The following is a 16,235-nucleotide window of genomic DNA, read 5'->3' on the forward strand; positions in this document are numbered from 1 at the left end:
GGTTTTAGTGAACAAGTCCTCAAGGCGGGGTCACCGACACATTACAATTGATTGCATATTTTCTTGTTATTTTATTCAGAAATTAAAGATAGATATTGATGTGTAATGTGCATTTTTAAAGACTCTCGGTGAATGAAAATTCATCGGACCATTATTCGCTGCAAAACAGAGTAGATTTATACAGTTTCAAAAAAGTGAATATATCAAACTCACCTCCTGCTCTTGAGTAATTAAGTTTAGTTTCCTCAGCTAGGTCTGCCAGGTTGCGCACTGACCAAAGTTGCGGCAAATTTAACCAAAAATATTGCACCATATGGGGGAATTAATCTTAAATGAAATATACGAAGATAAAGAAAGAAATTCACTGAATCAATTTTACAGAGAGGCCTTATAACTGTTATTTTAACAAATTTATATCCTGACAGTCCAAACTGTGGGCGTAGTATCCCCAGTGCAGGTCACAGCGCAGCTGCCTGTAGTGCGGCTTTGAGTGCTGCTACCTATCAGAGGCTCAAATGGGCAGAGGCTAGTTAGCTTGTCAGGTGGGCGCTGGTAAGTCAGCTAACTTGCAGGAAAGCAGCATTGTACTCAGTCCTGTGAGGAAATGGTTGTAACGCAGACGGCAGCCAACACGAAGCGGCTAGCGACAGTCAAGTGAAGTAACGTAGCAGGTCGTTGCTCGGATTGTTTTTTAATTAGCTTGGTTTAGCTAACGCGGAAAGCGTCTGCACACAGTAATCAATGGTTAGCATAACGGACACAATACTGTGCTCATTTTAAAAGGCATTTCTTCCCCAGTAAAGGATGTCTAAACGCCTGCGGAACACTGAGGTGTGCGCAGATTGCAGTGTTCCAGGTAAGTAAATTCATCCCTGCAGTATGTCGCTGTTATTTACCCACTGACGTTTGCTTCTGCAATAGCCAAAGCTGGATTAAATAAGATTATCAGTGCTGCCACACGCTTCTTTCTTCTTTACAGCAAATTAGGCGTGCAGTTTGCTGTTGTTATGGCGGGGGAATTCGTTAACTTAAGAAGCAGCTGTTTGTTTGGGTTTTTCATTACACCGTTGCTTGGTTCAAATTACCAGCCAAGTGTGGGTGATATGTGCCAGTTACATTATTTTAAATTATATTTATTGCACAGTTTTTGTTTGAAGGTTTCTCACAGCATAAGTGGCATGTAGGCTTTTCCAGCAAATTTGAAATGTAATCATCCATTATGAAATGTAATCCGAGAACTGTAGGAATGTGCTCTATAAGCTCCCTGTTAAGTGTGAAGTACAGTTGGGATGACTGCATCATTCATAAAAAGTCAGTGGTCTCCTGGCAGGTTGTCCCATGTTGACAATGTGTGACTGAGCTGAACTAGTGCTAATGAGGAATGACTGCGTGTAGTGGCATGGCTCTCCCTCCACTGATTATTTTCAAAAGTTTGCTGTTGAAAAGTTATCACGCAGCATAAATGTTTACATCTTTAACCCACATCTTTTTGTTAGTTGGTCACAATTCACCACTTAAGATCCGACAGTATCCGCAAAGGTTTATTAGTCCAGATGAGATGACTAAATGTTACTTCTTTTATGTGACATCAGACGAATACCAGCATCTTTGAACAGAAATCTGTCTATTCATAATAGTCTTAGAAGAACAGAATAATGCGATTTTTGGCTTTTACAATCATTTGTGTCTGTGAAAGCCGGAATAAATGTTGCATTTGTGACTGAGACCCTTTCAAAAGTCCCATTTGTATAGCCATGACGTGATATTTTTCAGCAGGCACAGGAAGCAAAACAGGATGCTGAGTGAATTGGCCTCATACTCTCAATGCCGAATAGATTTTTCTTCTGGGGCGTCACTATGTATTGTAAATGTGACATACTGTGAAGATAAAAAACATGTATGTGCGTTTGTTTGTTTTTTTAGAAACTTCTATACTAGTATAGAAGACACTTGTACTGTTAACTTGTTTACTGTTCAGTGGAATTGAGATGAGCAAAAGTATGCCAAATATTACGAACCTTGTCTGTCGTCATGTCATTCAAATTAGTTAACCCTGAGGTCCCCACAGCAGCTGGCCTGGATTGCCCCACCATATGGCTGTTACCAGTTGTTGTGTGTGTGAATATTTTTAGACTTTCAAGATGTGGTCTTATATTTAGCAGCACTTGTTGAGGAAAGGGTAAAAGAGGCATGTCAGCACTAATGCTCAGGTCTAGTTGGGGAGCTGTTAGGAGGAAAACTGGGGACCATCAGCTAGAATCTGACCAGCAACCCCTGCAGCTGTTGCTCCTGCACCTCATTTGCGGTTAAGCCATTTACAGTCTTGAGTGTCTGTCCTGTCACGCTGCCAGTCACTCAATCTGCTGAACAACTCATCGGCTGTAGGAGGGCCGTATGTATTCGCAGTGTTTTTGATCTTGAGATGTTTACTGCCAGAAAGTCTCGGTGCAGATGGAAAACGGTACAACTCTGAGACATTCATAGCAGATGAAGTGTGCTGAATAGGTCAAGGTTAAGTAAACATATTTATTTTGGTCACAGAGTATACGCTAACTTGTAAGCGCTCTCCGTCTCTATTTCTAACACCTGAGTATGCAGCTCTATAATGCTCAGCTATAAAATTCTGTCTTTGTCTGGTGTTGCCTTTACAATGTTTTGAAAGAGGAAGCTGCTCTATTTGGAGGTGCTTCAACCTACAACTGCAAGTTTTCACTTCCTTTTTACACAATGTGTGTGGCTTCACCTAAACATGCACTCACTAAGTCCTTAAATGACAGTTATGGCTCCCCTCATTACTGCCCAGCAGGTTTTGTCTTTTTCCTTTTCGTCCTTTCTTTTGCTTGCATTGTGTTTGTCTGCATGACGTCTGAAACCCTCCTTGCAGCATGTTGTGATAATGAAGAGGTTTAACCATGAATAACTTTTATGTTGCAGTTAACAGTGTAATATGAGTTGTATTTGCTACAATAATGCTTTTACTGATCTTAGATGGTTATTTAGACTCAGTGGTTTCAAAGGAAAAGATGAAGATACAAACATAAAAGATACAAAATATCTCTTTTTGGATTCCTCAGTATTTTCCTGAAACAGTCGGACGCTAGATTTCAGCAGATGTTGCTCAAACAGGAGTACATTTTCAGCTGCTCATGAACACACGTTTAGCGTTCTAGTGAATATTTCTGACTGCAGGATGGTTGATGTGGATGTGACTCGCTGAAGTCTTTGTAATAAATTTTGGAATTGGTCGAGGTATGGATTTTATATCTTGAGTTTGGAGACGGTAACAAAAATGAAGAATATCACCAGCTGTAGCCTGTGAGCACCTACCAGTAGGAGTCGATTTGCAGCTCCATAAGTTGGACGTTCATGGCTCCAGTGTGGTGCTGAGGAAAAAGAAGGATGTTACGAGAAGCACATCCGTGATTTGAATGACTGTGAAGAATATGAAGGAAAAGAGAAATGACTGTCATACATTTTTAACTGCCTCCGCATAGACGACTGACAAAGACAGACAAGTCAGAGCAAATCAAACCCGAGAGCCACCAGATGAAATACTGTACTTTTATCTGATTCTTAACTTTAATCAGTTGACATTTATCAGATCATTCCAAGTGTCGTCTTTTTTTTTTCCTTAACTTTGTGGTTTTCTCTCCTCTCAGAACCTCGCTGGGCCTCGGTGAACAGGGGTGTGTTGATTTGTGATGAGTGCTGCAGTGTTCATCGAAGTCTGGGCAGACACAGCTCCCAAGTCCGCCACCTGACGCACACACCATGGCCTCCCACACAACTGCAGGTAAATACCCCCACACAGAAGTAATGTATATTTATGTTCACCTTTGCCATGCATCTGCAACTTTTGTGTGAAATTGTCGCCTTTTTTGTTGGGTACAGCCTAAACTGCCGCTCCTGAAATGCCTTGAGATCACATTATACTTGCAGACCATCTGAATTACTGCAGTTTTATATTCAGCAGGCCTGTATCTGTGCTCAAGATAAATGTTGACAAGAGCGGGCATCAGATCCGGCTGAGGTGTATTGATTTTGTTCAAAAATAGCCGTTCAGGAAGGGAATTGTTAACAGCCGGTCAGCATTCTGCCGCCTAAATCAATTATTTTGCTGAATGCTTTCTCATTTAACACAGATGGTGCAGACATTATACAGCAATGGTGCAAATTCAATATGGGAGCACTCCCTCCTGGACCCTGCGTCTGTGATGAGTGGAAAACGCAAGGCCAACCCTCAGGACAAACTCCAGTGAGTCATAAATGTTTGCAAATGATTGTGGAGGACTTTTTGTTTGCCAGATAAAGCTGTAATTGTGAAACCTCCAGTGTTGCTATGTGCTGCTTGCTCAATCACAGCCGCTCTCATGTCTGTGTTTCATGTTGCTGCAAAAGCCCAAACAAATCAGAGTTTATAAAAGCCAAATATCAAATGCTGGCGTTTGTCCATCGCATGCCTTGCCGGGAGGATGACAGCTCAACAGCCAAGGACTTGAGCAAGGTGAGGAGAAATGGCTGCTCACAGCGAAACATGTCTTTGCACAAAGCCTTGCTGTTATGCGTTATCTAATCACAGTTGTATGTCTTTGTTTTTTCCCCAGCAACTTCACTCAAGTGTACGCACCGGTAACCTCGAGACTTGTTTGAGGTTGCTGTCTCTGGGAGCACAAGCAAATTTTTTTCACCCTGTAAGACTCGGTATTTCAAGCCAACATTTCCATTTTTGCGTTTACTTTTCAGTTGATTTTTGCTCACAATGGTTTGTTGTCTTAATGCTTCCCCCAGGAAAAAGGAAACACTCCCTTGCATGTAGCTGCAAAGGCCGGACAAGTATCTCAGGCTGAACTATTAACTGTTTATGGGGCAGATCCTGGAGCCCCAGACAGCAACGGCAAAACTCCCGTTGACTATGCAAGGTAAGTCTCCACACATATTCTCAGTGACTTGTTTTGGTGCTTTTGGGAGCTTTAAGTTCTGTATTTTTCTATGTGTCTTTGTAGAGAAGCTGGCCAGCATGACCTGGCAGATAGGCTGGTGGAGATTCAGTATGAGCTGACTGATCGCCTGGCATTTTACTTGTGTGGGAGAAAACCAGGTATGGAATGGCACGACGGTAAAGAAACAGCTTGAGGTCACACAATATGTGCATTAAATTATATGTTTGTGTAGTGGAAAAGGGTAGGTAGTTTTCTGTGATTAGCCAGTTACCTGAAATCTGATGGAACATTTAAACTATGTGACAATAAAAACAAAAGCTCACTATTTAATTTTTCCTATGAATACTGCCTAACAATGCTTTTTTTTTTTTTAAGTTATATTTAATAGAAAATATGCTCATTTCCTGTAAGTATTAACAATGATTTTGGCACTTATCCACAACTGTTTTGTTGTTACTTTCAGATCATAAAAATGGTCAACATTTCATTGTTCCACAAATGGCTGACAGGTAAGAAAGAAGAAGCTGTAAGCCAGCATAGTGTACACTGATCAGCCACAACACAAACAGGAACTGCGTAATACTGTGTTGGTCCTACTCATACTGCCACAATAGCTTTTACCAATCAAGACATGAACTCACAGACCTCTGAAGGTGTCCTGTAATATCAGGCACCAAGATATTAGCAGGCAGGTTCTTAGGTCACTTCACTTGCGAGGTGCAACCTTCATGGATCAAACTTGATTTTCCAGCACATCCTATAGATGCTTGATCGGATCGAAATCTATCAAATTCGGAGGACAAGTCAATGACTTGGGTTGTTTGTTGTGTTCCTCAAGCCATTCGTGAACAATTTTTGCAGTGTGACGGGGAGATTTATCCAGCCAAGAGCGGTCACTATCATCAGGGAATAAGTGTTGCCGTGATGTGCTTGTTGTGCAACAATGTTTGGTAGATATTACATGTCAGAGTAACATCCACATGGATGCCAGCACCCAGCATTTCTCAGCTGAACATTTTCCAGAGCATCAGTCTACCTCTGCAAGCTTTCCTGTCTTTCCATAGTGCATTTTCACAGATAAACGAAATAAACACACCTGGCTTCCACAGGATGTAAAATAAGATGTGATGCATCAGAGAAGGCCACCCTCTTCAACTGGCCAGTTCATTCTGCAGCTATACAACCTCATACACAGCAAGCTGCACTGCATTATGTGCTCTGACACCAGAACCACCCTTTGTGCTGCAGTAGAGCTTCTTTCAGATCAGACCACGTGGGCCAGCCTTCATTCCCCGCATCACTGAGCCTGGGGCGCCCATAACCATGTCGCTGGTTGACTGGCTGTCCTTCCTTGCATCACTTTTATAGTTACTATACTATCTGCATACTGGTAACGCTCACAAGACCTGCTGTGGTCTTGATGCTCTTTGACTTAGTCATCATAATTTGGACCACATTAAAGCGACTCGGTTCTCCACCCTTGCCGATTTTTCAATGTTTGTAAGGCATCCACTTAAAGAAGACACTGGCCACTTGCTGCATAATATGTTTAACACCTTTGCAGGTGACATTGTAACAAGGTAATCAATGCTAATCCCTTTACAAGTCAGTGGTTTTAATGTTATGGCTGATCAGTGTATATCGACTGTTTGTAAATGTGTAAAGTGACTTAGACTCAGCCTACAAAGAGTGCAGTGAAGCAGTTATCTCTGGTTGTAGTTTTGCTCTGAGGCCTGTTCTGACATGCTGTTGAGCTCGCTGTACTATCTATTATCTTTGTTGGAGCACACAGACCCAGTGCAGTAGTTGACATACCCAAGAACTCTGTAATTGCAGCAAATAATTAAAATGATATTCCAGACAACTGTAACTTTTAGCTCTATATACAGATGAGTAGAAAAGCACTGAACAGTCACTGTGCTTTGTCACTTTAAATCATACATGCGATCTCTTTTAATGCTGTCTATTGATGGACCAGGAACGTGTAAGTATTATTTAGAGTATCCATTGTGTTGACTTGCAGTATCAATTCATCATCATTATATGTTCATGAAAGTTGTTTTTTTCTGTTTGTAGCAGTTTAGATTTATCAGAACTGGCAAAAGCAGCAAAGAAGAAACTGCAGTCTGTAAGTATTTTTGTAGTGCTTCATATTTCCAGATTCTGAGCTCTTGCTTCTCTTCTTGCTAAGTGTGATATCATCATTTTCATGCAGCTCAGTAATCATTTATTTGAGGAGCTGGCTATGGATGTGTACGATGAAGTGGACAGACGGGAGACGGATGCAGGTAAAGTGAAGTTAAGCAGTAAAAGCTGTTCTGTCGTGTATCCAGAGAAGACATCTGTAGCGGATTGTCCTTCCTCTTTGAGGCCTCCACTGGTGTCGCAGCAGCACTCGCACTTTTAAACACCTCTGATCTCATTATTTGCAGTGTGGTTGGCTACACAGAATCACAGCACTCTGGTGACAGAGACAACTGTGGTTCCTTTCCTTCCTGTGAATCCAGAGTATTCATCAACGCGAAACCAGGCAAGTCAGCTGCAAACACGTAGTTGCTGTTATTATTTTAACATTACATTGAATACTGCTGATACAGCGCTGTTTTTCATATTTAGGGACGACAGAAACTTGCAAGATTTAATGCACATGAATTTGCTACTCTGGTGATCGACATATTGAGCGACGCAAAGCGCAGACAACAAGGGAATTTAATGGCCAGCCACAAAGGTCAGTATCTTAGTGTTTCATTATTCCAAAATCCTCCTAAAACGTAAGTGGAGTGTGGATATACACTGTTCCGTTCTGCTCCCCTTCATTCTAGACAATGTTGAACTCATCCTGAAGAACGTGGGTGTCAGACATTGTAGTGATAGCCAGGACAACGACCAGCCTGACTACGATAGCGTAGCGTCCGATGAGGATACAGATCAAGAGCTTCCCTCAAGCAAAGGGGATAGGACCAAGGTATTCTGACATAATCTTCACAAATTCCTAAAATCTCTCTTTTGGTTCTCTTCACCTTTTTTTTTTTTGTCTTTTTGACTCCTGTCACCAACAGAGCCTGGACTCTGACCTCTCAGATGGCCCTATTACTATGCAAGAATACATGGATGTGAAAAACGCACTCTCTGTGTCCGAAGCCAAGATCCAGCAGCTCATGAAAGCCAACAGCAACCTGAGTGATGAGCTGAGGCTGATGCAGAAAAAGGTATCCACCGCGCTCCACCAATAAGATCACTAACACCGGGGGCCGGACTGGGAGGGGAGGTTGAGGGGGTGGGAGGGGGGAGGCACAGCGGTCAGCAGAGCTCTTCTCCTGGCCGGTGTGATCGCTTTGTGGCGAGGAGGCCCAGCCTGAGGGTTGCGATGAGGGCCGAGCTACCTCAATAGGCTGCTTCAGGATGAGGCTGCCGTGACGCCCTGCTGGTCCACCTTTTGTTTTGGCCAGCATGTTCCATTTCAAAGCTTGTAAAGTTGAGATTTTTGATATGTTGGTTTGTTTTTTGTGTTGTTTTTAAAAGAAAAAAAAATGCACCCTCGCACCATTTCATAACAAAAAGTTTCACCCTTTTTTTTTTTTTTTTTTTGTAATTTATGAATTTGACTTAAAGCAGTCGTCTAATGTTACTAACAAGCATGTTTTAGGAGAAAGCATGATGTTACTGTGAGCGGTTTTTAATTCCTTTATGATGCATATTGACTAACTGGAATTGTATGTGTGTGCCTTGCTTCATCACGTATACTGTGTTTACTGCATAGAATGTTTTTGGATGATTTACAGCTGTTGTTTTGATAACATCTGTTGTGGAGTCATTGTTTTGCGTATTTACTAAGTGGTTACATTTCATAGGAGTTTCACAGAAAGCCCACGCCTCAGCTTGGAATACTGTTACTGTGATAAACTGAACTGCTGATTTCTAGATGTGACATGTTATGTTTGAGACAAATGTATGTAATACACTTTGACTTAGCAGTTTTTATCTTGCTAAACCCAAACTATTGAGGAAGTTACAGTCTTTGATCAAAAATGTTCTTTTGTTAACATGAACCCCTGACGGTGAAGTTACAGTTTTGTTTTCTTATGTTTACAGTGCTTTAATTTGACTGTTTAGAAGGTAGATGATTTAACCCTGTAGTTATTACTTGTGAACCTTGCTTGCACTCAAGGTTATTCTTTCACTGTTGTATACAGTGTGTTAGCTTACAGTTAAACAGATGATCAACAAAGACCACATTCTGACAGATGCGGTAGAGAAAACAAGCAGGACACACGGCTTGTCATTACGTATTTTGTAGATTTCAAAGGCCAGATGTTTTCCATATTGTCAATACAGCAATTTTAAATATCAGTTCAGAAATGAATCAGTCTTCAAATTTAATTCCACTCAGAGGTTAGCAACCAAACCCCATTACATTCCCACTTTTACTGACCAGCGCACAAAGTCTCTCATTTTCTGTGTATTGAATGCAAGTAATTGCGTTCATTTAATTCTTGAATGCCTGTTTTCAGAATTCTTGAGTCAGTCTGTCTGTACTGTAGCGACATCTTTCACTTGATCTGCAGCTGTTACTTCCCTGTGCAACAGTCTTTTGCTTGCTTATCACTTGCTTTGCGTTTTTAGACCAAGAAAAACTGCTCTCTAAAGCAAAATTCAGGTTATTCCGGTGATGCCAGGTTGTTCAAATGAGACCTTATTTGAGTGTCTCTGACCACTGGATTTTGTCATCAAGAGAATTTACTCTGGAGCTGTTTCAGTAACAATGAAGGATGTTTACGTTTGTGGATTTGGTAGAAAAACAGATTTTTCTTATAGAAAATGTACTGGGTTACAATTTTCTATAAGTGCAGTCATGCTAAGCTAATATGTCTCTGAAGCTTTAGCAAGCACTCTGTTCATAACCACGAGCTTCTCTGAAATTCATTGTTGCGAAGCAGCTTCAGGTTTTGTATATTTGTGGCAGAAAAAGATAGGTTTTCAAATTGCATGATATGATATCCACAGAGTTATTATTCCTGCCAAATTAAAACCGTGGCAGAGTTAAGTGATTTATCATGCTGACAGTAGCAGACTATCAACGTCTAAATATTTAGAGACACAATGGGATAAAAGCTGAAATGGTTTGCTGTAAAAATAGATCAGAACAGGAAACAAAGCTTGCTTTGCTGAGAGCTCCTCTTAGTGTATTGCTGACCGTCTCTTCCAGCTTCACTCTCTGCAAAGCGAGAACTCGTCTCTCAGGCGGCAGGTCACAACCAATATCTATCAGATCCCCAGCGGTACAGACTACCCCGACCCCTCCAGCCCCTCAGCCCTGAAACGCCGGCAGTCTGCGCGGGCCAGTCGGCCCATGTCTATGTATGAGACCGGCTCAGGCCTGAAGCCCTATCTCCCTAAAGGGGAAACTCCCTACCCAGAGGAGGGTATCCCCACCCTGCAACCCTTCCCACCTCATGTAAGTAAGACCTGTTCCCTGCTCTCCTTTGCTATTTCCTCTCCACTGCCCTCTTTCCATGACTCTTCCTCATGTCTTCATCCTGTCTGCAAACATTTCCCTCTGCCTTTTTTGCTTTTTTTTTGTTTCTCATTTGCCATTGGTTATTTATTGCCGCATCAAAGAATAAGTCATCATAAAGCACAATGCCTTGCATATAACACAGACAGTCACAACTCATTTTGACCAATTCAGAAACATCCACATTTGCATGTATCTGTGGTCTACGGGAGTGCTGCTTCTTTGTTAGACGAAACTTAGTTGTACGAGCAAAGGGATGCTGTTGTTTTGATAAACTTTAAAGGTTTGTACTGTGTTTTATGTTGATGAAGCATTAAAACTACCATACAAATACTCTGTGTTTTTGTAGTGCATGATGAATTCACACACTCACTTTAACTTCTCATCTGTTTGGACTCTGTTTGATTCACATGAGACATTTATGGAAGTACATTTGAACCTATGAATCCTATCTTTCTAGTACTTCTCTCTTAGCAAACCAGCTGCCAGCCTCACATGTTTTGTTACACTGATCAGAAATAAAATAGTTTAAAGGTCAGGAAGTAACTGTAGGAGGATGATCTGTAAAAACAACTAATCGCCTTTGAATTGTCTACTGAATATTCTTAAAGAGCAGAATTTTTAAAACCTGAATCTATCACTCATGGTCACAGAAACCGTTTCCATCAACTCCATTCTCATCATACAGCTTCTGATTGAGCTCCACCTGGTTTGAAGAAACGCTGGACGTGGAATCTCCATTCAGCTTTTTATTTAGCCTGTATAAACGCTTCTCTGTTAATTTCAGAAACCTGTGTGCTTAAAATGTGATTTGAACCCTGTCTTTAGACGGAAAGGGGCGCTTTTGTGACCACCTCTTCATCCCTCCCCTCATTTCCATCCACCCTGTCTTGGTCGAAGGACGACAGTGCTCAAAAGGTTAAGTACATCCTCACTCGGTCCACATCTCGTGGGACTCGGCAAACCTCCTCGGAGCCCGTTTCTACCTGTTCCTCCTCCCTCACCTTCCTCTGCTCTCATCTGCCTCGCTGCATGAGCCGTCCCTCCACTGGCTGCCCTCACCATCAAATACCTTCCTTCATCAGCATCATCCCCATTGCGCCGCTAAACAAATGGAATTGTGTGGTTTTGTAAAGGCAAAACCTCTGCCTGACTGCTGAACGTTGAGCAGAAAGTTGTGCTTGTGATGCAGCAGCTGTTAATTATGTCTTTCAGTGCAGCAGAATCTGTGATGTTGAAAACGTTTGGTTGTCCAAGGTTTGTTAATGGTATTTGACTTTAGAAAAAAACAACTTGTATGTAAACACAAAGGAGGCAAATCATTAAATGTATATTCTAGACAGTTTTATTTGTTTCGTTTCGAATACTCTTCGCATCAAGAGGTTCTTTTCACCTCATCTCTAACAAACCTTTGGCTGTTTTTGCACAGTGAGCTTCGATCAGCTTCCTCTCACCTCTGCAACACCTAGATACAGTAGTGATCCAGGAGTGGTTTGCAGCCTGAAAGGATTGATCATCTGTTGAGATGGAACAGAGATTTATCTCTATGTGTGAGCTAATCACATTTCCTAAGGCAAGCCTGGTTGTGCTACGTTGCATTTTGTGCAGCATGCAAGAAGAGGACTTTATTTGGATTCTTGGGCGTAGATCAGCGGGGTATGAAGATGTTGTGCTATAGGCCTGTGTGCACTTGTTTGTCTTTGCTTCCTGTTATTAAATATAGCTATGAGTCAGATGTTGAATCTGCATAAAGTTACAATGAAGCTGATCTTGTGTGAAGATCCTATTGTGTGTAAGATTTAGTTTTGCTTGTGAACTCATCTGAACCCAGACTCGCCATTCAGAAATTATGACCCTCTGGGGTTCTCTTCAGTCTGGAGCATGACTAATGCTTGCGTCATGCTGTCATGATGTTATGTTTCTGGACATTTGTTGCTGATTCTTAGCATTGGCTCTTTGTTTGACACTTTTAAGTGTCACACATGAGTTCACTCTTAGTTCAGGAGCAAAAATAAATGTCACACTCAAGTTAACATTAATCAAACAGACTGGTGATCATTTTCATTTGAATGAAAGCAGATAAGGGTTGTTTTTAAGCAGGTGAGTAATATGCCATGCTGATCTAAATACACAATCTGCATAACATGTTTTACTAATCCTGTGTCGAATTCTTTAAATTGACTGTGCTCTCGCTTCACAGCTTTACTGGCTTGTTCTGCATCACTTTTACTTGTTTATATTCCACTTTGACATTGTACCGTTTCATGTTGGCACACAGAGAGGACTGCATTTGCTAGACAAGTTTTTTTTAGTGATTCATTTGATGTGAAGTATTGAAACTGGGACTTCACCGCAGCTGTTTCTGGTTTGTATCGTCAATAGCATCATCTTACACAGTATGAGTTTAGTTTTTTTGTCATTCCTCTTCCTTCCAGGCCTCAAAGTTTGAGAAGCAAAGCAGCATGCCAGAAAGTGACTATGACAACACGTTCAATGACTCTGAAATGGATGATTCAGGGTAAGTGCATCACCCAGTCCAACAGTTTATACGAACAGAAGAGTGAAGGTCGAAACTGTTTTCTGACTCATCGTTAAGAGGTTTTCAAGTACAGTTAAATTGTTGAACACTTTAAACAGGGGTTTTGGCAGAAAGGCTGATTTCTTTTGATTTTTGTCTCTGCAGTTTTTCCAGGAGAGGGAGGCTGAGGAGTAGCGGCTGGCTGGGAGAAGGCAGCTCCATCCCTGAGCTGGATGACCTGGAGATGGAGTCAGACCCAACACTTCCCAGCACCGAGGACGTCATCCGCAAAACCGAGCAGATCACCAAGAACATCCAAGAGCTGCTGCGAGCTGCTCAGGAGAACAAGCATGACAGGTCAGCACAAAGAAAGAAAGGGAAAAGAAAGAATCTGAACGTTTGCGCTCATTTCCTTGCTTCCATTTTAAACCCTAAGTTCTTTTTATTTTTATCAACGTTCTGTCACAATTAGTTGTGTTTATGTTCTGTCATTTCCCCTTTTTTTGGGCTATTTTCACTCTTTCCCCTCATTCTGTTTCCATTGTGTCTTCACTGTCATGTTGTTTTGGTGTCCCATCCATCACTCCTGTGATCAGACCATGTGAGCGTGAAGGTATCCGTCGGCTCAGGCACAGCCTGGGATGTTTCAGCACTCTGGTGCCCTGGGCTGAGAAGGCTCCCTCTCCCCTTCAGCCCCTCAGCCTCCGGTCCCCTGACCCCACCTCCTGGTACTCTGGCTTCTGTCCCTGCCTCCCAGGCACAGTTTTATTTTCCTCTGCCTGACACAGTTTCTTCTTCTGTCTCTCCTGCTAACACGCCATCTCTTTTTCTGTGATGTGCAACTGCATGAATGAATGTTTTAAAACTTCCCTTCATTCAAGGTTTTCTCTCTTCAAGCACAGACTTTGAGTTCACTTTAGTTAGTTAGAGAAGGTAAGTTTTATCTATGCAGTGACTTCCTTACACAGCTGACAGTGTGTTTGTTTCGTCTGTGTAGCCATAATTATTAAATCTAAAATTGTTTCATAAAATTAATGTGCCTTGTGGTTACGATGCTAAAAATGTCTGTTAAATAGCATGTTTTTTTTTATTTTTATTTTTTTATTGATGTTAACCTGCAGTGGAAGATGATGTTGCATGGTGTGCTTTGGAAAAAAAATAAATGGTACCTTACTCTGTAAATTCACTTGCTAGTGATAGCTATTGGTTTATATACAGTTATTTCAAATACATTGGAAATAATAAATTGCTTAACTATTTTGTAGTTGCATAATTATTATATTTGTATAATTTATAATTGTGAGATTTGTGTGAATTTGACATTAATACAAATCCTGTCTCCTCACAGCTTCATACCCTGCTCAGAAAGAATACATGTGGCTGTGACAGAAATGGCTGCTCTCTTTCCCAAGGTATGAAAGTCCAGAATTATTTTGCCTGAAGAGAATGAATAAATCGGACAGCTATTTACTGTGATGTTTTTGAGCTATTGCAAACACAAATACCAAAGTTTCAAAATAAGCAGCGATATTTTCACTTGTGCCAGTTGCTGATATATTACTTAGTTTTATCCACCAATAAAAATGCAACAACTAGATCATGCATACTTGTATTATTGTATGTTAAATATATACATTTACTCTTAAGTGTTTAAAAAGAAAAGAGAGTATGATTGGTAAATTAAAGAATGTTTCAGTGAGGTTCATACCGAGTCTAGCAGAGGTCGATGTGCTTGTAAATGATGTGCACTAAACTGTACAAACATTTAAACAGACCCTTTCCATTGGTGTTAAGATATTTTAACCTTCCTCTGCAGAAGCCTCGCTCAGAGACTGTTAGAGGCTCTCTGCGCCTGTTGACCTCCAGTGCTTGCCGGCTTCAGGGTGAGTGCCGGAAGGCGGTGCCTTCAGAGGGCGGCCCGGGACCGGACATGCAGCTGGTCACCCAGCAGGTCATCCAATGCGCTTATGACATTGCCAAGGCAGCCAAGCAGCTTGTTACCATCACCACAAAGGAGAATACCAACTAAGAGCACTTACAGGGCTGTAAAAAGCCTTCAGCATCTCAGTTTTGTTTTTATATATATTTTTAATATTTTGTTTTGTATTTGTGGTATATGCATGCATCGTTTTTAATTTATGAATAAGCATTGACAATATTTAAAGCTGACTTTGGGTGAAGAGACAAGGGGAAAGTCTTTACTTGGGTATATCCAGCTATTATAGGAGCACAATTTCTCTCTAACTTCCAGCATGCAGGCTGGGGAATGTCCTGTTTGCAGATTACTCTTTAATAATGAGAGTAAACTCGCTCTTAAATTACAAAATACTTTAAAAAATCCTAATGCCACTACTTTGTATTGAGAGAAGGAATGAAGCACAGTACAGAAAATCCAAATGATGATACCGGTTAATGCGATCAGTCCAAAGCCACACATGGATGCTGAAAAGCCATAAATGTGTCATGAAATCATCGTCATTGAATGCTATTATAAACACTTGTAGCTAAAGGAGCTTCCTCTCACTTATTGCACTGTGTCAACATCCTCATACCATAAAGTTTAATATTTAAAAACAAACTGACCATTTAGTTAACTTCCATGAAATGTTGGGAACGTTGTTTATGCACATTTTGTAGCTCTGCAATGCTAATGTTTGTTGCATTGATAAAACTATTTATATGGTCTGTCCGCTGTCCAAGTGTAATCCAGTCTGCACTGCACTTATTGCAGCTATTTATGTATGCCCATTTGTCAAGTCAATGAATGCAAGTAACAGTTGTTCAGGGGCCAAGTTATAGTCTTCACCAGCACCGAAATGTTGCTGCATTAAGTTATAATGATTTGGTGTGTTTCTAACAGGCTCCACGTTGCACCGTATACTACAGTCTTGTGCGCCATTTCCCTGTTGGTGATGTTGAGATATTTAGAGCTAATAGCCACACTGTATGTGTGTCCATGTGTTTTGGTCTCTGTTCCATTGCTGCTAGTTTTGTATTTAATGTGCAACATATGGGACAGAACTCTAGACGTCTCCTGTCTTACTGTGCAACCCAATGTTCATCCTCATCCAGTGTTTCAGAATTCTTTTTGAAATCTGATCAAAGTTATGTCCCTCTCTGTGCTTAAATGGGGTGCAGGGATGTACGTGATGCAGCCGTTAAGCTGCACTTCGGAAAAATAATTATTTTCTAAATAAACGTAATTTATAATTATAGCCTTTTGTGGTTACTTTTTGTTGCATTAATACAATGTACACAATTA

The 16,235-nt window shown here is 41.1% G+C and overlaps 1 protein-coding gene across 5 annotated transcripts; it reads left to right on the forward strand.

Annotated features, from left to right (window-relative positions):
- The first annotated feature begins 476 nt into the window (after positions 1–476).
- git2a (G protein-coupled receptor kinase interacting ArfGAP 2a) lies at positions 477–16,188 on the forward strand. 5 transcript variants are annotated; one of them, XM_051950290.1, is made up of 21 exons: positions 477–856; positions 3,660–3,793; positions 4,143–4,255; positions 4,399–4,504; positions 4,605–4,691; positions 4,789–4,919; positions 5,004–5,098; positions 5,404–5,448; positions 6,909–6,924; positions 7,017–7,068; positions 7,156–7,228; positions 7,373–7,470; positions 7,557–7,668; positions 7,763–7,905; positions 8,000–8,149; positions 10,147–10,395; positions 11,284–11,373; positions 12,891–12,973; positions 13,139–13,330; positions 14,322–14,385; positions 14,790–16,188. In XM_051950290.1, exons 1-21 carry the CDS (start codon positions 805–807, stop codon positions 15,000–15,002), a joined length of 2,298 nt encoding a protein of 765 aa, XP_051806250.1. In that variant the 5' UTR covers positions 477–804; the 3' UTR covers positions 15,003–16,188. The 5 variants fall into 5 exon arrangements, with proteins under 5 accessions (XP_051806250.1, XP_051806252.1, XP_022054128.1 ...); XM_051950292.1 differs by lacking the exon at positions 10,147–10,395; XM_022198436.2 differs by lacking the exon at positions 6,909–6,924 and having other exon boundaries at positions 478–856; positions 5,404–5,449.
- The last annotated feature ends 47 nt before the right edge of the window (positions 16,189–16,235 follow it).

This window comes from Acanthochromis polyacanthus, chromosome 7, assembly GCF_021347895.1.
Source record: "Acanthochromis polyacanthus isolate Apoly-LR-REF ecotype Palm Island chromosome 7, KAUST_Apoly_ChrSc, whole genome shotgun sequence".
NCBI classification, from domain to species: domain Eukaryota; kingdom Metazoa; phylum Chordata; class Actinopteri; family Pomacentridae; genus Acanthochromis; species Acanthochromis polyacanthus.